This window comes from Schistocerca cancellata, chromosome 6 (assembly GCF_023864275.1).
Source record: "Schistocerca cancellata isolate TAMUIC-IGC-003103 chromosome 6, iqSchCanc2.1, whole genome shotgun sequence".
NCBI classification, from domain to species: Eukaryota; Metazoa; Arthropoda; class Insecta; order Orthoptera; family Acrididae; genus Schistocerca; species Schistocerca cancellata.
Window position 1 is genome coordinate 576,064,376 of NC_064631.1, and position 22,764 is coordinate 576,087,139.

The 22,764-nt window shown below is 37.1% G+C and overlaps 1 protein-coding gene across 2 annotated transcripts in view; it reads right to left on the minus strand.

The window, feature by feature from the left end:
* Nucleotides 1-22,485, minus strand: part of LOC126191555 (serine/threonine-protein phosphatase 1 regulatory subunit 10-like) — a 110,354-nt gene extending 87,869 nt beyond the window's left edge. The window contains exons 1-3 of one of the 2 annotated variants that reach the window (XM_049932467.1): nt 22,433-22,485; nt 22,212-22,321; nt 21,496-21,561 (exon numbers count right to left, since the gene is read on the minus strand). In XM_049932467.1, coding sequence (XP_049788424.1) covers nt 21,496-21,516 — 21 coding nt within the window. In that variant the 5' untranslated portion in view covers nt 21,517-21,561; nt 22,212-22,321; nt 22,433-22,485. Of the gene's footprint in view, nt 1-21,495; nt 21,562-21,717; nt 21,783-22,211; nt 22,322-22,432 lie in introns of those variants that run through there. The other variant, XM_049932468.1, reaches the window with a different exon arrangement.
* Nucleotides 22,486-22,764: the final 279 nt, after the last annotated feature.

The following is a 22,764-nucleotide window of genomic DNA, read 5'->3' on the forward strand; positions in this document are numbered from 1 at the left end:
ACTACAAAATAACTTCCACCAGAAGCAAGACTGCCATTTGAAGAAACATAAGCTATATGAAAAAGCTTTTAGTTCCTCATTACGAGTTGCTAAAGACATAACTACACAGACAATGCAATCCCAGCTGCCTTAAAAAAGTTCACTTCAACACCATTAACATGGTATCATACCACATATTTAATTTCAAAGAGATAGAATTACCGAGACCAAAATGAGCAATTTCTCATCCACAGAGATTGTACGAGGAACTTACAAAATGTTTTTAATCACAGAATACAATTTCGAACAGCCAAAATGAAAGAAACACAACTTTATAAGAGTGTCAAAACAACACTGAAAATTTTCTTGCACAGTGGTGCACAGCATTCATATTTCATTCATAACTGACAGGCAATGTATAATTTACATATTAAAAAATATATGTTTCCTGTTGTACCTGTGAGGCTTAGAGAGACTGAAACTTCCTGGCAGATTAAAACTGTGTGCCCGACCGAGACTCGAACTCGGGACCTTTGCCTTTCGCGGGCAAGTGCTCTACCATCTGAGCTACCGAAGCACGACTCACGCCCGGTACTCACACAAGATACTGGCAGAAGTAAAGCTGTGAGTACCGGGCGTGAGTCGTGCTTCGGTAGCTCAGATGGTAGAGCACTTGCCCACGAAAGGCAAAGGTCCCGAGTTCGAGTCTCGGTCGGGCACACAGTTTTAATCTGCCAGGAAGTTTCATATCAGCGCACACTCCGCTGCAGAGTGGAAATCTCATTCTTAGAGAGACTGTCTGTCAAAGGAGAATCTAATAAAAGTTTGACCTCCGTTATCATATCTGCTGCCGCGAACAAAAAATCGTGCACATTCAGTTTATCAGCGATCTCTAACAATAATTCATTTCATCCGATCATCATAAGTATCGCAATAGTATCACTGAAGTTCCGTACATGCTACACACACACACACACACACACACACACACACACACACAAGACTAATGTATAAAGAGCCAAGTGTTAAGCAGAACAAGGAGTTCCACATAACTTCGATATCTGACATACGTCACGACTAACTGACTATTACATTCTGGATCTTATCATTCACCGACAGGTATCACACGATTCAGGATACATGCAGTCACACTAAACTTCTTTATGCATAGGATAAGCTATTTGTTAAATTCTATAATTTTGAGAAAAAATTTTCTTATTCTCAACAGAATATCTGACACGATCATTTACTTTGAAGTTTTAAAGTATGCACCAGATTAGTATTCAAAGCTGGATCTTTCTCTTTCACAGGCAGTGCATTACCAATTATGCCATCTCATCATCTTCCTCCGACTGAACTGAAGCCCCAACACGTAGGAGCAGTTTGTAAGACTGTTAGGTTCTGTGGCAATGTGGGCAGTAAGCTCAGACGGCCTAATTGGTAGCAAAGTGGCCAGGATCCAAGCTCAAGTTCTAATCCTGCAAAGTGAAGTTGCAAAGCTGTTTCTCAGATATCATGATTTTATCAAGACTGAATCATACTACGAGTCATCCATTTTCAATATTCTATATTTTCCGAAGTATTACATGTAAGAATATTATTGATGCACGAATAAAACTGTAAATTCACTAAGTTTGCATCGTGCCCACCAGATGGCATTGCAAGTGTGGTGGCTTGACAAAATGGCAACAAAGCAAGAACAGATTTTTCATTTGTCAGAATAAGCAAGTTGTTTATTTGTTACAACAGCCCAGTGTGCATTAAAAATATATCTTTTTTTAAATCAACAGTCCATAGTCCATGCAAGCCATCATCAATTTTGCATCGTAATGGTGAAAATAACATTTCACCTTCGAGATGTTCGCCCCCGGTAGCTGAATGGACAGCGCGACAGAATGTCAATCCGAAGGGCCCGGGTTCAATTCCTGGCTGGGTCGGAGATTTTCTTCGCTCAGGGATTGGGTGTTGTGTTGTACGAATCATCATAATTTCATCCCCATCGATGTGCAAGTCGCCAAAGTGGCATCAAATCGAAAGACTTGCACCATGCGAACAGTCTACCTGACGGGAGGCCCTAGTGACAAGACATTTACATTTTTACCTCCAAGATGAGGTTCAGTGACAAAATGATCTTCCATTTATCTAGAAGATTGTCACAATGAGAGAGGGTGGTGACAGACTGGTTCGAACCCTGTTTTTCATATCCTCTTATAAAATGAACAGGCCTCGCAGAGAAAGAGAATTATACTCCTGTAGAGTATATCACAATTGACAACCAAGGCTCAAGAACACTTACCCCCCACCCAGTGAACTTTAAAAATAAGCAGTGTCCTCAAACAATGTAGTATGTTATACGCACTTTCACTGCTGTATTTGAGTGTTTGGTGATTTTGTTTTATAGGCATTAGCATTAGGCTGTGGTCCACACCATATTTCTATGATAATGCTGGAGATATCATCAGATGCCGTATCAACTCAGAAAGCAGTTATACTCTCATAAAAGCTCAGTAAGCTAAACCGTTTGGGTGTACAGATACTTATAAAACCAACGTAAAGTCTAAAGAAAGCATATTCATACGGACGCACAATTTCACAAAAAGTTATCGAAACACTGGTAGACTGGGCTAAAAGAATCTGTGAGCCACAGTATTTGGAGGACAAACTTGATAATATAAGAACTGACTTCAGAAGGATCAGCTACCCTGACAAACAAATGGACAACTACATCCTGAAAGATCTGGAGATTATAGTGAAAAAAGAAAAACGAGAAAGTTCTCCTCCTCATAAAAATCCGTCACAGATCACATCACATCAACAGAACACTCTTGAGGCACAGTATGACAGTGTTTAACCCTACAAGAAAGCTGCACAAATATTTGAACACCATGGAGAACCTACAAAAGTCATTTGCCACAGCCAGGGTACATACAATCCCTTGCACATGTGTATGCAGGAACTACAACAAAAACAGCTTTAAGAGAAGAGGAGGAGGATTGAAATCAGACAAGTAGTGGGTCTAAGTACTAAATAAATCATCATAACAAATGTCGGCGCAACTACACAATCTTAGGCAGCAGTCTGATGATTTCACAAACTGAACGATGCCTGAAAATATATAAACAGTTCCATTTCCTGGGCTTTTAACTGCTTTCTGGGATGTTCTAGCCTTTTATGTCTCCTGCATTGGAAGATGAAAAATCAGACCGAAATAAGTCTTTGATCATGGCCCAATGCTCATTAAAAAAAAGGCAAAATTGTAGTATTATTGTTATTCCTATTAAAAGAATTGGCAGAAATTAACTACTCACAACCATTTTACATGTATGCCACTTGCAAGATTCTCACAAAATGAAGATTGAAAATTTGAACAACACGAAACGACAATTCACGCTTTTCATCCAATAAATAAATTGCTGCAACATCACCCCTGTTACAGGAAGTTTAACTTACGTGTCACATATTCCACTCATGTTAATGTTTGCTTATCTCCATTATGCTTAATAATAGAAAGACTGATGACACCGTCTGTCCAAAAATACCAGAAGCTGTGTCTTACAAGCATACAAAAGGAGTTGATAGATAAAAAAACTTTAAGATCAAGTTTTATTAAAGGATCATTTGACAAAAGAGTGTGTTCTGAATTCAGATGTTCTTCAGAAACTGACTGACAAACCTACAAGATGACAATTTCTGAAGTAGGTAGCCAAGAACCCACTAACATTGCCTAAATTTATGATAAAAATAATGCCTTTTCTGTCAAGAAAATTTGAAGAGAACAATCAGATAACAAATGCCTACCAGAATTCGTCAAATATCCTCAAATACAAAGAACAGCAAACATTCCATATGTGCAGCACAGCTTGGCCAGAAATGAAAGTAATAATTGTGAGCTCAAGATGGCCAAGTCTTTAGAAAAAGATAGCACTTTTGGCACAGGCCAGGCAAGAAAGCCGCCATTTACACTAGCACAGTTTCCTAGCAGCAGTTGGCGTAGCAGAAAGGTTACAGAATAATAATCTGAGGGTTCACTTGTTGCAAACAAACTTTTATTCCGATAGATCTTACACCATTAACTCGCAAACAGTCTCATTGTGTTCTCACAATATTTTCAAAACATTCATCTAACTCAGTTGAGAGATAACGAGTAAATGAGTTCTGCAGCTACAGGTAGCCATGTTCCCACTGGCCAATTTTATCTGCACTGGTCACCTACTGTTCACATTCAGCAGCCATAGACTGTTCAAAGCTTAAAATGAAGCTAACGGAATACAAAGTCCTGTATACTTTAATTGCAATCCTTTTTGCAAATTTGCAATCCCATATTTTTCTTTGCCGCTCCTTTTCATGCATTTCATGAAAATATTAGCAAATACAATATGCTGAACAATATTTTTGTTTATTTGCAGTGTAAGAAACTTAAAAATTTAAAATAAAAATGATTTCCACATATGGATTCTGTACCATGACCCTCTGATTACTGTTCTGTGTGCTTTCCGCTGGGCCAACTGCCCCCTTGAAACTAGGCTAACAAAATTGGCTCATGCCTCACCTGAGCTACACCAAAATTGTTATTTTTTCTAAATCTTCTAACACTCATTTCTGCCTAAGCCCTGCATATATCATTAACTTGGACAAAAGTGTCTATCACAAGTAGGTACAGTTCCCTTGAAGGGCAAACTCCATGTCCTATGACAAAAGGTGGACAGCTTTTATTGTGTAAAAAAAAAGTAAGTTTATTTTTGTCTTATAATGTTAATGAAATTTCACGTGCAAGAAGCAATCAGGAAAGAAAAGATTCATTGTCACAGACAAATTTGAGGCAAGTACCACTGAAAACAACATATGATTCTAACATCAACACATCAGAAAATATCCAGACTGACTACAATTTTGTTTTCAACACAATCTTCCAAGCACTTGTAAAGCAATGAGATCAAACTTCTTCAGTCTGATATAAATGTGTGTGTGGTTTTTTTTAAGTGTGCTCAGTTTCACAAAATAAAGTTAAGTAAAATTCCCATATTGTAATAACGCAGCATTCTCCAATTATCTCCCATATATAAATGTGTGAGCTATGAACATAACAGATCAAGTACACGATATTAACATGAAATCCAGTTTATGGACCTTTAATTTCTTTTTGTAAAAAAAGAACAAAAAACCATACATGACAAAAAAAAACACATCAATGGAATGAATTTTCATGGCTCTGGAGTTTTCATCCTATTCCATGTTTCTTAGTTCACTGTATTACCATCATTTGCAATATTTCTAGTTTAAAGCTGTGTCAACATTACATGTACGACCACCATTAGTAACGAAAAATTTTTTGACGTCTGACACACATACAACCTATTTACAGCCATGTCAAGTGAGAACTGTGACTGCAACCACCTCTGCAACACACACTGGTGGTTACAGGGATTTTGGTAGGTACAAGAAATGTTCGGCACGACTTCCTGCAGGATCCATAGCTGACTAACATTAGTTCCGGCAAACAATGCATGAAGGAAGGTGGTGATGTATCTTCTGTGCTCTCCAGTAACATTACATACACAACTGACATCTGCATTCAACAAAAGTAACTTGTTTGCATCCATATACAAGAGGGGATACAGAGGAAAGAAGGAAGGTACACAGACAGGCTTTGGAAGGACAACACATCAACATCCCATTCTTTTATCTCATCTCTTGAGAAACTTTCTGCTATATACATCGTTTATATCTCTTTAATCATTCCAAGCCACTCTAAAATTCTTAGCCTCTGAATGAAATACTGTCAATTCTGAATACACGAAATTAAGTGTAAACTGAAATGAGTGTTTCCAGTTCTGTTTGTCATTGCTTTGGCAACTAATTGGCCACATAACCGTTTACTATACATGAATACTTTCCCAGCTGACATAAAAGTGTGGCTAGTGTGTGTGTGTGTGTGTGTGTGTGTGTGTGTGTGTGTGTGTGTGTGTGTGTGTGTGTGTGTGTGTGTGTGTGTTTACATTCAGTTCATTTTTTTAATTTTGGTACTTTTCTGGCAACAATACTTCAAGTCTGTTATCCACAAGATAATCCTCCATCATTAATAACATTTCCATTTTACAATGAAAAGTATAAACACAATGTTGTATTCCCGCATGTAAATTTTCAATTAATCTCTATATCAAATGTTATACGATTACATTACTTTCCCTTTTAAAATTCTTTTTCTCTAATTTTTCAAACATATAAACTAAATTTACAAGACTTATTGTTGCCATGTGTAGCTCTTCTTGAGGTAATAATAAGTTCATAATCCGAAGATGACTGCTAGCAGAAACTTTAACTGGCCATTTCATTGTATTAATCTGCAATCTAAATTAATAACAACATATACCTAAAAACAAAGATGATGTGACTTACCAAATGAAAGTGCTGGCAGGTCGACAGACACACAAACGAACACAAACATACACACAAAATTCAAGCTTTCACAACAAACTGTTGCCTTATCAGGAAAGAGGGAAGGAGAGGGAAAGACGAAAGGATGTGGGTTTAACTTTCCAGTCTTGTGTAGCAAAGGATAAAATAAAATGAATTTTCTACTTTACACACCAGATGAAAGCTCCATTGGCAGTACTGCAAGTGATCCTACAAAACTTATTTGTAGCATGTTTGATGTGTGCTACGAAGGAAAATTATAAAACAGCTGTTTGCAGAGCAAATGAAAATGTACATGTAACACGCTCCACTCTATGACACTCACAGCAGGTCAAGTAGTTCATACACATACTGGTTGTCCAGGAGTACATTTCCTTGGTTGGGCTGCACCAGAACCTACTTGTATATTCCAACATTTGGAAATAACCGTATGTTCTGTTGTTTACACATTCTTTTCCTTCATTGATGAAATTAGTAGACATTGTTAGTCATGTGTATGTACCATAAAAGAATAATGTTAAAGAGTACAAGGAATTTCATTTTCTTTTTAACTATCAGGATCACTGCTGGAAGATAATTCTCTTCCATATCCATTACCCATATGCAACTAGTATTTGTCTGACTCTGCAATCATATTTTGCCACTTCTACTCACTTTCTTCCTTGTTCTGTTGCTGTTCAGTCTCAATTGTTACATAAGATTCATTATAATTACTCTGATAAGTAAGGGGTACCTGCACTGCATTTTACAAATTTCACCTAGAAATCACTGTCAGTAATAAACAGATACTTTATGCAGGACAATAATGTAAGAGTTCTTCCTACACTAACAAAGATTTAACAAAAGAAATATGAAGTCCTACATATACATCAGTTCACAAGTTTTCATTCACACATTTAACAAATTTTTTTCTATTTTGACCTTCGCCAGAGTTCCTCATTGCCCCCTTATATCTGTAAGGGACTTGCCGCCGCCGCCCCCCCCCCCCCTTAATTATAAGGGTATTCTACTATTCAAAACCCTCATTCTTATACACAACACCTACCATAAAATAATTACAAAATCCTAGTATTGGACGAAGATACTTTTTTTTTTCTTAAAAGAAACTATTTCTCAATAGATAACTCATTAATGCAACTCGCTCAAAATGTTCTGTCGAGCAATCCCCTGTCCCTGATTTAATCTTTGTATGCATACTGAACTATTCAGTAGCTTAGTCACAATTTTGTTATCACAATAAACTGAATGGTTCTGTGTACATTTGTATTGCAAAGGTACTGTATATTAAAAGCAGTGTTCAGTAATTCCAACCTTTTTTTTTAATCATCTATTGCTTGTCACATAAATATGTGCCCTTATTTGTGCAGGACACTTTGTTAAATAGGCATTGTGCAAGAGTCACACAAACATGTACCTTGCAGACTATTTATTTTATTTCTAGTGATAAACCGCATTAATGATTGCTATAATCAAAAATTATCTACGAACACACTTCAGACCATCTATGAAACAGTTTTTAACCTATTTTGCTTTACTGTACATCAAGAAATAAATTAGCAGTTTATGAGCTGTAGGAACACAAGCATGACACAGGGCATGCAAACAAGAAGAGAGTAACATTGGGTAAAATTATAATAATATAAAAAACAATTTCAGGACAGACTGGACTATTGACAAAGCTATATAAAGTGATATTGAAATTTATATTTAACCAACACTCAGTAATGATTGTGTCTTTAAATTTATGATCTTAATTTTAGAAAAAATTAAGAATGGAAACAATGGCATCAGACAGGCCTGAAACTGACAAATTTAATCACAGTAAGAAAAGGACAAAATAACAATATACAGAAGAACTGGCGGGGGAAATACCATATCGAAAAAGTGATGCACACAGAAATGCACAATGAATGCTTCCTCTTAAAGTGTGTCTGATGGATGACACCTGCAACTAAAAACATATTTCTAACTGTAGGTTAATAACTTCCAAGCACTTCTACATGTGTACTGAAATAATAAATTTGTTAAAATTATTACAGCACACAATTTTTATTAATTTTAGGTCACTTTGACTGACAAGAGAGAAATTATGAACGAATGTGTGGAAAAATATAATTAAATGTGTCTTCTACCCGAAGAGTGGTTTGAACACCACAGTGGTTACTAGGCATAGTCTTACTGAAGGTTGTATGTCATTGCCTTCCTCCAACCTGACTTTCCTAGCCACTTAGAGAACTGCAGTTTAACTTCAACTACGAACCAAGGTGCAAGTCAGCATTTTTCACATTAACCAATACTGTCAGAAATGAAACAAGTGATACATGACAGATGAAAGGTCTAGGACTGATTGGGTATTGAACCAGAGACTTTCAGATCTCTAGTCTGCCACTTAAACAAGGAGCAAAAATATAGCAAATATTTACTATCTGCTCAGGACAGTAAGTGCACCATTTGGCTGTAAGGACAGAGTACTTGTTCAAATTATAATTCCAGTGACCTGGAACCACTGAAACACATTCCAAAAGGAATATCGACAATGTAGGAAAAGACAGATTGCTACTTGCTGTAAACAAGACACATTAAATTACAGACAGCCACAGAAGACACAAGGCTTTAGGCCATAGCCTCTATCAGCAAATAAGAAACACACATCATTTATACACAAGCAAGCACACCTCATGCACACATTACCACCAGCTCCAGCTTCTCGGCATTCTGGGGTAGCCATATGCGCATGAGATGTGCTTGCTTGTGTGTATAAATTGTGGATGTCTCTTTTGCTGATAATGGCTGTGGCCAAAAGCTTTGTGTCTCTTAAATGTGTGTGTCTGCAACTTAATGTATTATATTTACAGTAAGTAACAATCTGTTTTTCTAAGTTGTTGATGTTCCTACCTAGAGTTTCCATTGTGAGATACATTCAAAAATTTCATACAAACATTCAAGAAAATATTAGCAAACACACAATTTCTAGACTGTGCAATGCAGTGACTAACTGCAATAAGTGGAGTATGCATCCAGAACAGTTATATCCAGGGAGAACAAACAAAAAGACAGCACTCCCACTGCGGTTAGTGCAAATAGTACACTAAAATGATATCAAGTTATAAACTTAAACCACATGAACACGACAAACTACAAGAAAATAACCACAATACTGTTACTGAAATGGAAACTATTGTTACTGAATTAAACCATTTCACACAATGAAGTGTTATCTGCCCAAACTGAGACTTTGGTCAATTATTCTACTCACGAAGACACAACAAACGCATTTGTAATCACAGTACATGAGGCCTTTCATGCGAGAGAATTATTTTACATACGTTTCATAGTTTATTTTAACACTACGCCATATAGAGACGTTCAACTGCGCCAAATGATCCCCATTTACAACCTATGTTTCCACACTTTTTGCAAAATATACTAATCATAATAAATGAAAAGGCCATATTGCTACTCACATAGAAGAGACATTGAATCAGAGACAGGCATGATGAAAATGACTACCGAATATTTAAACTTTTAGCTTAAAAAGATGCCGGCCTGAAATAGGTAAAACACACACACACACACACACACACACACACACACACACACACACACACACACACACACACGGCAAATTCACCAAAGCTACAAGGGCAGGGAACTTATCTCTCCTGCTGCCCCCCCCCCCCTCCTGTGTGTGTGTGTGTGTGTGTGTGTGTGTGTGTGTGTGTGTGTGTTTTCTCAATTTAAAGAAGGACCTTTCCGCCTGGAAGCTTAAATGTTGAGCAGACATTTCATTGTGCCTATCTGCGACTCCACGCCGCCTCTGTGAGTAGCAGTCCATCCTTTTCATACTACAAGTGGTTTCCTCTCCTGGGCTTTTTTCATTGCCCTATTATAATTTAACTGCACCAAAACATATTCATATTTTGTTAGCACTGAACAAGCAGAAAAATTTCTGCAAAAGATTGTGCTCAGCAATTGCTGTGGCCTTATTACTGAAGATACAAGCAAGAATATACCTGAAAATTTTCACAAAGTAACCAAATTGATTTCTTTATAAAATACTAGCAAACTGTAGCTCGTGCTAAACATGTATGCAGAAACGGGAAATTCTACACACACACACAATATATATATATATATATATATATATATATATATATATAATATAGAGGGAAACATTCCACGTGGGAAAAATATATTTAAAAAGAAAGATGATGAGACTTACCAAACAAAAGCGCTGGCAGGTCGATAGACACGCAAACAAACACAAACATACACACAAAAATCTGGCTTTCGCAACCAACGGTTGCCTCGTCAGGAAAGAGGGAAGGAGAGGGAAAGACAAAAGGATATGGGTTTTAAGGGAGAGGGTAAGGAGTCATTCCAATCCCGGGAGCGGAAAGACTTACCTTAGGGGGAAAAAAGGACAGGTATACACTCGCGCACACACACACACATATCCAACCGCATATACACATATGTATGCGGTTGGATATGTGTGTGTGTGCGCGCGAGTGTATACCTGTCCTTTTTTCCCCCTAAGGTAAGTCTTTCTGCTCCCGGGATTGGAATGACTCTTTACCCTCTCCCTTTAAACCCATATCCTTTTGTCTTTCCTTCTCCTTCCCTCTTTCCTGACGAGGCAACCGTTGGTTGCGAAAGCTAGAATTTTGTGTGTATGTTTGTGTGTCTGTCGACCGGCCAGCGCTTTTGTTTGGTAAGTCTCATCATCTTTCTTTTTGGATACATTTTTCCCACGTGGAATGTTTCCCTCTATTTTTTATATATATATATATATATATATATATATATATATATATATATATATATATATATATATATGGAATACTTTTCAAAACACACAGCTTTTACAAGCAAGAATGGATGATATGAACAGTGACTACTATCATAAATAGCTGCCTGGATCATGTTGCTTTAATAGTACCCCCTTTGGTGGCTCCAGACAGGTTGGAAAATTCCTTTCTCAATTTAAAGTTTATTCGTATAAAAGGCACCTCTTTTCAGAAAATATTTGAGATCACTTGCCAGCTTGTAGCTTACATGTTTCAAACCACTTTAACAGAGGGATTTCTACAAATATTTATTAGTTTTCAAGGTAACTATTTTTGTAAAAAGTAGTTACTAAAATAAAAACTATCTAAATTTTTCTAATATATGTAAGATTCTAACTTCTGTTATTTACAAAATAAGAAAACCCCCATGTTAAAACATGGGGAGTATTCTAGTAAGTATATCCTGTAATTCTTAACAAATTCTGGCAAACAGGAGCTGAAAAAGGTGCACTTCACTCTTAACAAAAAGAACTTGAGGGGAAACAGCCATTTTAAGTTGTCAATGCATCCTCTTCCGTATCATCTTGAAATTTCCTTTTCCATGGTGGTCTTGTTCTATCACTTGTTTCAGGGTCTCAAACAGTTCTCTGATGTCATTAATCTTTCTTCATCTAAATTTAACATCTCTTTCACCAACAGCTTGTAGCAGTCTTTTCAGAAATTCATACCTTGAATATGTCCTTCCCTGAACGTTGCCACAGCATCAAAGACACTAACATGCAGTGTACTAACTGAAAAACACTGTCTTATGTATTCTAGCAGAGATTACACTGTTGAAGACTCATCCAGGAATCTGGGTGCAGCCGTGAAGACACACCTTAACATCTGAGAAATCTTTGAAAGTTTCTCTCAAAACCTTCAATATAGCAAAAGGACAGCTGGTTTGTGAGTAAATTTCTCACAATTTTGCTGAGCTTTATTGTATTTACACCCTGAGTCACTTTCTGGAGGGCATACACCACGAATTAGTTTGTCCGTTGAAGAGAGGTGAAACAAAGAAACTGCCCATACAGCTCTTCTCTTTTCTTCTACACTATTAAGATTTTGCCCAATGGCCATGCCATAATAATTTTGAATTCTCTGCAAGTCTATTCTTAACACCAAATCCTCTGTCATCTTCCAATTTCTTTCCCTAGAATGTGGTTCCCAGTCATTACAGCCTTGTACCCATTCATCTTCATAGGTGGTCTATGCACTCCAAGTAATTGATAGTTACATTTTCGGAATATGGATTCTCTTCCTGAACTGCTTTTGAAAGCTTTTAAATTCCCACGTCATAAATAATTGACAAATCTTACCTTCAATCATTCATATTCTTGGAAATCTTGAGAACCCCTGTGACTTCCAGGCCTGCACTGCTTCAAAAACTGAGCAAGTCAATACGTCAGTCAACCTCAGTCCCTTACACAAGCAGTTATTCAGCTTGGTATTGACTGGTAGTTACTGGATGTCATATTGAGGGCAATCGTCCCAAATTCTGTTCAACTGGCGTGTTAGATCATCGAAATTGTGAGCTGGTTGGAGAGCCCTGTCCATAATGCTTCAAACGTTCGCAATTGAGTAGAGACCTAGTCACCTTGCAGGCCAACGAAGTATTTGACAAGCATACAGACAAGCTGTAGAAACTCTTACTGTGTGTGGGCAGGCATTATTTTACTGAATTGGAAGCCCTTGATGGCTTGGCGTGGAGAGAGGGGGTGGGTGGGGTGGGGGAACAGTGTAGAATATCAACAACATGCCACTGTGCTCTAATGATGCCGTGGAAGACAAATGGGGTCCTTCTGGCAAAGTCAAATGCACCCCTGACCACCACTCCTAGTGGTCAGGCCTTAAGGTCAGTGACAAACAGGTTGGTATCCCATCGCTGTCCAGGGCTTCTCCAGACACGTCTTCGGCAGTCGCCTGGTCTCATTTCGCAGTGGGACTCACTACTTAAGACACTTCTACTCCAATCAATGAGATTCCATGTCTAATGCGCTGGATACCAAAGCAAATGGGCTTGTTGAGGTATATAAGCCAGTGGAAGTCAGCACAAGGAACATCATGAGCTTAGCTCCAATTCAGTGAGCTGTCTGTTAATGGTCCGTGTGGTCACTGAAGTGCCAGCTGCATGATGGACTGAGGATGACAAGGAATCTGGGGCTCTGATTGCCTCTGACAACTGCACGGTCCTCTCATTCTATTGCCTCTCTAGGTTGACCTATGTTGACATCATACATGCCTGTCCTGAAGCATATAGTTATCACGCAATAGAATACACGGAATGAAATTCGCAAAGACTTTATGCCCTGGTATCGATATTTCCCCTGTTTACTACCCTTGCCAGCTGCATGATGAAACACTGCTGCAGTGTCACACATCCACCCACTGGATGTCAAAGTTTACAATTTCGCATTTTCCATCAATACTTGTACGAATCGCAATTCGTGATCAATTTTCTTAACTCATTTACTGTGTGTGTGTGTGTGTGTGTGTGTGTGTGTGTGTGTGTGTTTTAAGATAGCATTTTGCAAATCTAAGGGGTGGAGGGGGAAATTCACTAGGCCAGACAGCACTGCACCATCAGCTGCATATTTACCAATTGCCCTCAGTACATAAACCAAATTTGTCATAAACCTTTCATTATCGATTATCATACTTCAGAGAAACAGAGGAATCGCAGAATGTAGTACTAATGTTACATTAAAACTTTAATATAGTAACCAGTCTAACACTTCTTTCAGTTTGAAGTGTTAGATCACACTCAGCACACTGTTCACAATCTGTGATATTTAAAAATACTTCTCACAATATACCCATATCAGTTACTACATTTACGTTACCTTCACTACATTCTTCTTCAAATGTACTACATTGCTCTAAGTACTTAGATTCTTTCCAGGAACTCCAACACTGAAGTTCTGCACGTGGTTTTATTTTTTTTAATTTTCAGCAATTTCTATCCATGGCTTATATATTTGTAATAAACTCAATTATATAATAACAAAATTAACAAATTCCCAGTACACTGCAGAAAATTCCCAGTACACACAAAACAACTAACTCCATACTTTAAAACTTACACAAAGTAAGAAATGAAGATCAGAAGGTGATGATGTGCTTGCAGAGGCATCTGCGCAGTGCAGCCATACAAAAAGTCCCTTGTGTCCAAGAAGTGATTCAAAAATCAAGTTTCAGCCTGAGAACTGATAAATTGTACATTGTCACATCCACACTGTTTTGTTTAGATGAATGAATAAACCAGAATTATGGCAATAATATATATGTATTAATAATGCATATGTATTATAGTATCATTGGACAGTGGAAATTTCTTAGATTAAGATCAACGAAAAACCAAAAATTGAGAATTTCTGGATTTCAACCCATCTGCAGCCCCTTAAGGACAAAAATACGCTGAAAATGTTGTTTAATAATCCTTGTTATTTGCTGATGGGATGGGGAAAAAAATATTTCTAGGTAGCAATAATTCCACGAACAACGTACTATTCCGAAAGTCCTACTAGACTGCAAAAAACACAGCAATTTTGTAGAGCAGATTTTTTTAAGTTTACTATTTAAGAACATTATCGCCAAATTTCTATAAGCCTCAGCACTTTATCTTCCTGGGAAAACATAGGTTTGATTACAACATCTCATACTCTGATTATTAGCTGGGAAAATACTTGAAAACCGGAAAATATTCCCGTTTGTTGTTCTCCACCTAAATTCTTGGAAATGATGGCCAGATTACATTTTTTACAGAACAATCAAAGGAAAAAAATAATCAGTGGTAGAGGATACAAAAGTGGTGGAAAATAAAGTAGTGTAAATCATATTTGTTATACACATCAAGAAAACCAGAAAATCTAAAAAAGAGATGAAAATTAAATGCATCAGACGTCTTAAATTTTTTGTAACCATATCTGTTTTTAAAGTTGGTAGCTTGTTAACCAGTGGATAGCCTCTAGATTGCAGGCTCCATGTTGAACTGCCAACTGGCTCAGATAGTTTCTGCACTCTGGCACTGGATGTGTTTTGTCTTAACAATTTCACATCATCTTTATCAGCATGCAAACTGATCAAGTTTTGTTACATAAAAACACTTGTACCAGGCAGCCAAACCATCCCAGACAGTCTACCAGCCAACAATGCCAGACGATTATTTCATTTCTCTTTTTAAATATCACAGTTTTCTGATAACTTACTATACTGCCCACCAACAATTCTCATTAAAAATAATAGTACAACATCAAATGAGTGCCGCCTACTTCCAAGAACTTCACTCTGATCTACCAAGAGAAACTACTTTTTCCAGATTTACTTAAGAATACCTTCTCCTGAATGTTAATAAGAAAAAAACACTTTCCTGTCTAGTTACTGATCGTGGATTTTACAGCAAACTGTACACTGTGTCAAAAACCAGAATTAAAATACGAGAACTGTCAACTAGTTTAAGAAATACAGAAGAAATATATTTTTTAACAGTTTACATGAAAACAAATGGAAATGATAGTATGGCATTGTTTGGCCAGGAGGCTGCCGTATTGCAAGTCTTTTTCAGTTGACGCCACTTCGGCGACTTACGGGTCAATGATGATGAAAATGATCATGAATGTCACAATACCCAGTGCCCTGCTGGCAATCAAACCCAGGCCCCCTGCATGGCAGGCGGAAACACTACCGCTGCTAAGCTATGGAGGCGGATGGTGCACCAAGGAGAGCACTTCGTCTTCCTACACTAACTAGCTTGCACAACAAGCACCGGAAATGTTTCAGTCCATATTCTGTCACTTTTGCAAGTAAGTTCAAGCTTAGTACTGAAAGACAAACCACAGTATCTCACTGTCAGGTATATGTTGCTCCAATATGACAATTATGCAACTGCATCAGGAAGTTGGACCACCTGCCCTGCATACAATGCTGAACCCCTTGAAACATTTGGGGCATTACAGTAAGCTCTATGCAAAAAAACTTCAACAATCACTACCAAAGTTAAGCAGTTTGCTGAGCAAATGGCTTGGCTACATATTTAAAATATCAGACTAGAAGTACATTTCACCTGATCCTGTAGCATAGTCATTAGCGTTATCTGAATTTGAACAGTGTGAGATATTGGAACAGCATGTAAGGGTAAATAAATGTAAATGGGGGACAGGAAGGAAAGGGGGAAGAGGGGGAGAGGCAGTGGGGATGGGAGAGGTGTCCACTAAGTTATCAAACATGTTTTTTATTAATGGGCATGCAAGCACTTTTGATCTAGCAATGCAAGAAGTTTTCTACTCCGAAAATTAGATAAGTCAGCAGCAATCACCTTAAATTTCTATGTATTTGTGTGACATTCAACATTCTATACTGAAGTTGACTGGTGATGTCCTCTCAAACTTCGCCTTACAACTAGTCTCATCAGCATGCTGACTCACTGTGTAGTACACAACTCTGCTATTATTTCCCCTCCCCATATTTCGTTACCACCTTTTTTATTACTCCATTTAAGTGCAGCTGCATTATCAATCAAATTACATAAGACTAGCTGAACTGCTGCACTGAAAAGAATAAATAGTGTACATCAACTAGATAACTATCAGTATTACTTAGTGACTAATCCGAGGTACAATAACCCAATCTCAGTTGCAGGTTGCCTATCTAACAGCTTACAGACAAAAAAAAAATTATTTTCAGTAGCCTATTTCATAAAACTAACCAAATTTAAAATGCTGCCATAATCTACTTATTACGAGGTAGCCTATAGTCTTATGTTACAGGTTTAACACAGTAGGGCTAGTATTTTGAGTTATAAACTATACCTCTTGAGATTGCATAATTCATGGTATGCAAATTACCACACTATACTCAACCAGTATTTGAGAACTAGAGTGCTTCATGACATTCAACAAACTTTAAACATAATTTCAAACCTTCTCCAACTTTTCACACTTACATGCTTAACATCAAATATTTGAACACATGAAGACACATCAGTAATTATATGTTTGAAGCTGTTTTATATATGGGAGTTTGAGTCATTAAGAGAATCAGGAGTTTAATGGCGACTGGTACTACATGCCATAGTTATTCAACAAGTACAGCCATCAGATTTTGCTGAAGAAAATTTTCAGATGACTGAACCCTAGATTTGAGAAGCAATAGAAATAAAATTTTATTGTCATCTTCTGTAATTTGATCATTAATTTCTCCCAGCATTCAAAGCACTGCAAGGTATTACCAGACACCTACAGCTGAATTTCAATATTATTAATTTATGTTCATTGTAAATATATATCTTAAGCTATATTAATACAGTTACGTTTATAAAGACGTAAAATGGAAATACCACAACTGAGATTGTAGTTGAAGATATTGTTTCACTGCACATCCCCTTTAGGGGTGGTTGCTATAAAGAAAATTCCAATTGTATGTGGTGAAGGTTAAATTTTTTATACCTTCACCTGTGAAGTAACTGTCCAAAACCACTGTTGAAGTAACAATTTCCTTTAAATAGAGTTACCATATGACAGCTTCTCTCATCAATCACACGAAGTAACAAACACATACAAGAAAGTATGTCCCATTCTTTCCACTGACACTTCTTCAAATTGCACTGCTACCAGTCTTACTAGACAATTCATAGCACAGTCAGGATCATTTATCATCTAGGCCCCCTAAATTAGGCACAATTTTTACCTTAGTTCTATAAACAACAAAATTACTGCCAATACATAAGTAATAACACACACAATCTAAGCCATCTTCAACCTGAAAATTAGTTTCAAAGCCATAGCTGCATTTTACTAAGTGTGGTCCTATTAGAAGTGGTATCCTGTTGCCTTCCTTAGAAGTTTAAACCGAATTGAGCAGCTAGTTACAGTGGAACCTACAGTTTGATACAGATTCCAGAAAGAAGAGAACCAGAAGAGAAAAGTAACATCAAAAATGCTAGGACTGATCTGGGATCAAATTGAGTATGGATCTGTAGTCTGGAACTTTACCAGAGAGCCAAGCCACAACTCCCAATAATATGCTACAAGTCATAGCCAAATAGATCTAAAACGTAACAAGGCAGCAGCTTTCATTAACTGCACAAATTGTTTCAACTTTCACACAATGGCAAAACAAAGGCCGTGCATGTCAGTGCGTCGAAACACAATTAGTGCACATCGTTATATGACCTGCAAACACTATGTTATGCAGTCCACACAGCATTCTATGGAGCTTGTTCACACCTTCACCTTCAACAAATAATAGGTGTCTTAAACTAACCAACGATGTTGGGAAAATATTTATCCCACCCCCTCCATTTAATGAATCTATTTCCATGTTCTCAAATGAAGTTCAATGAGAATTAATTCTAAAACAAAAGGAACTTTTCCTTGTACTCATTTTGACATTTCAGATGATCTTCAGTTAGTATACATTGTGAGGTTACCCAACCACTGTCTGACCATTATAGTTTGGCTGTTGGTTGGAAAGTTAACTAGACAGAAGTAGGTCGACTACAGTAACTGAAGAGAGTAAGTAGTGAGAGAAGTTCACATTTTGGAACTACACACATCTCACAAATATAATGACGGTAATGCAATGGTCTATGATATAATAAGGAAACTGTGGCATAAGCTGAACTTTCTGACAGCTAAAACATCACATTATGAACTGTAAGTCTACAATGTTACAAGATAACCAAGAAGAGGCCACACGTAATGATACAACATGCCACATCAGAACATCCACTTACAACAACCTGCTGAAAGCAGTGAAGAGATGACCCTTGGGGAGAACTAGTAAGGATTTCCTGAGACCCTGACAACAATTTCCCAATCTCTACACCCCCTGCGAATCCTGAGTTGCTCCTCAGCAAGCTGGGGCTAACCATCCAGACAAAAGAGAAATCCAGCTTGGTTCTAATACCAAGTACAGAAGTGAAGTGGGTGTTGTATGGCTGGCTCTGAGCACTATGGGACTTAACATCTATGGTCATCAGTCCCCATGGGTATTGTATATCAGTGTACTGCACGATTGTAAATTACAAAATTTTTGTCTACGAATGCTGTATAGCATAACAGACTAGTAGCATGTGCCTTCTGGATGAACAGATCTGTGAAATAGATTGCCAAATGGTAGTATGTGGACTGTTTATTATTATTATTATTATTATTATTATTATTATTATTATTATTATTATTATTATTATTATTATTGTTTATATTCTATGTGGATCCCACCCCTTAAACAGGACAATTCTTAATTATTAACATATGTGAAATTATGTTAAAATAATGTGTGCTGTATTCATACCAATAGCAAATAAATAAATGTGAAATCAGATGGGGAGTTACAGCCTAGTTACCAAGTGAATATTCTGTTCAAACTAGTGATTAGGGCAAAGACAGCCCTTTCAATGGAAAGGAAATATTGGGCCAAATAAACAAAAAATCAATCTATTCAGATATGACCCTATGAAGGGCATACCCTAACATCACCTTCAGCAAAAACTGGAATACATCTGGTAATTTCAAAAACTAAGATACTGAAAAGGTGTATCTCATAATATACCAATGACTTGTTCAATTCGGCTATCTGTACTAGTCTACTCTCCAATGCTGACCCTTCCATCCATTATCAAATTATTCCTGATTATCAATTAGTCCTATCAACCTAACCCTTATTTTAGTCAAATTATGACGAACTCTTTCCTCCTCAATTCAATGTAACAGGTCTTCACAAGTCGCCTAATGTATCTTCGTACTCTGTTATACCATACCTCAAAAGTTTCTATTATATTCCTGTCTGCATTGTTAACTACTCACATCTGACTTCCACTGCAAGCTAAAGCCTACACTTCAAACAAGTGTTTTGCCCATTACCAGTCAGAGAAGTGGGACAACAAAAATATCACTGCACACAAAGGTTCATACAGCAATGCTTAATAGATTTGTAGCAAACTGGCTGTCAAACAGCTCTAAACATAGTTCCAATGCCTCATTTAAGCACAGCTTAACAGACAGTTAAAAGCAAGACAACCGTCTAACAAATTATTAAATTCACTGACAAGTTGTTACCAAACATCCTTAACATCACCAATGAGCTATTCATATCTAATTAAGATTTTTTTTAATCTTTATACAAGAAACTGGGTTTCACTCAAAACATTTAATCAGTATCATTTTCCTGAAAAGGTAGGACGGCAGATGAGAGGGAAAAAAATAACGAATATAACACACAGCTCTCAGAAAGGTCGATAGAGACATCTAGCAATTAATCCGATATTATTCACATTCCATGTGCATCAATCTGGCGTTCCTACTTTCACGTTAGTTCCATATTTACAAGTACCTCTTAACTATCCCACTTTAAAAGTAATGTTAGCAAAAAACTATACTGTCCGCTTTAGTGCTGTAACAGGAGTTAAAACTCTTATCTAAATAGTTTTTTGGCCACGCGTTCACAATCTAAACATTTGACTAAAGAATATGAACACACACTAACTCATCATCAGGAAGATATTTTCAAGACTCATTATTTTCGAAGCTTCATTTCATAATTCTTTTAGGTGTTTTTATATATACATGAAAAGTTCAGAAAAATCTATTGTTACAACCCACAAAGCGAATTATTTCTACACCCATATCTCATAGCGATGCAAGCCGATGTTAAAAATGATATCCACCAGCAGCATCAAGTTGGTGGTTGATTAACAGCTGCAAAAGGAACGACAGAAAGAGAAGGAAATTATTCCTCGTGTAGAAGCTACAAAAGCATTAACCATGTTGCAGAGACAAACCATTGCTAGCAGGCATAGTCAACGTTCTAGAATCCTAATGTGAAAGACCTGATATTAGTCGCATTTTAGTATCAGACACAAATGTGGATTAACATACGAGATGCAAGGTACGAAAACAAAACCCGATTCTGAACGCCGGTATATTCCTAAAACGATTATTATAGCAAACACTGAGCGAAACGTCAGCAAAGTTCGGCACAATAAAAGTAAAAAAGCCTTTGGTTTATACGACATACGCACGCACGAGAATTAAGATAATGATTGTCGCTAAGTAAAATAAATAAATAAATACAATGTCCATTTTGAAGTTTACGCTACTTTTTAAATAAACTGTTGTCGCCCGAATGTTTATGTCGAAACACACAGCAAAAAAGTAAGCTGTAGTCCAAAATAAGAAAATGGAAGACCTTATGACGTAATCTACAAAGCTTCCGCCATCTATAGGAAGACCTGCATAAATTTGCAATTTACATTGAGTATTAAAAAGTTACTTACCATAGCGCAATATATGGTCATAAAGAATCTATTTTCTTCAAAGAGTGATACTCTCTTCCGTAAAACCTGAAAAAAAGTAGAAAGTCGAATTTTGTCTCATGCTCTATATGATGAACTTACGGATTACGTATCACTAAACCGTTAACTTCATAACGTTTACGTAGCATCTAACTTATATAACTATTATCTTCTATAACTTCATCGTTTTACATATATACGTACTCCAACATTCCCCAACGGCCAAGTCCCCCGCGCCCGTTTCCGAAATACAGCACTATATTTATTCTCTAACGGATCCTATAATTTTATACTCTAAAAGAAGCTACTACGAACGGATGTTAGATAGGTGCTTGACCAAATAAGTATTAAGTCATTTTATTGTAAACCTATTTGTGTCTTTTACAGCGAATACGGAACCCGTCAAGATGGCTTCCCAACTCTCGCGCATAAGCAACGCGCACTTTGGTCCACTCAAGGACAAGTGACGTCACTTCGGCAATATGGATCTCTCAAATTGAAACATTGTATTAGCTACTAACCTCTTGATTAAGCACTTTTCCAACAAAACCGTAACAAAAGAACCACGAAAAAGCATGCCTTAGTTTCTTTTACCGGAAATAATATTCCTTCCTATTCATTCAACAACTCGTATAACACAAGTCTGTAAGGGAGCATTTTTTCAAGGAAGGATTTGTATGTATTACAAAAAAACTTACACAATAATTCAAAATTTACATAATTCATATTATGTACAGCATTTCTTTTTCAAACATTTAAACGATCAATCTACGACAAACTGTTTATATTTCATTAACCCCACCGGCACCTGAAAAAAACAAGAAAGTTCACAATTAATTAACAAAAACTTCACACCATATATTCAATAACAAACTGCTGCAATCAATGCTTTACAATATAGCAAATCCAAATTGATTACCTTTCACATTCCTCAACTACCACGTATTAAGACCGGAAGAATACAATGATAATACACATACGAGACAGTGCTACCAAGGATGTTACCAAAGAGACTAGTTATCTTACAGCAACATCGACTGAAGTACTTCAATTTTCTTTGTGCTTCCAAGCATTCTTTTGGCCTTGCATAACCATACCATTAGATATTACAATACGAGACGGCCAGGATCTGTTTCAGAACATATAAATTGCGAGCGAGCATGACGGTTAATAGTCGATTCACACTGGACGGCAGCGGGACCGAGGCAATGTCATCGTGATGAGGAGGCATGTATGATTACGCATTTGACA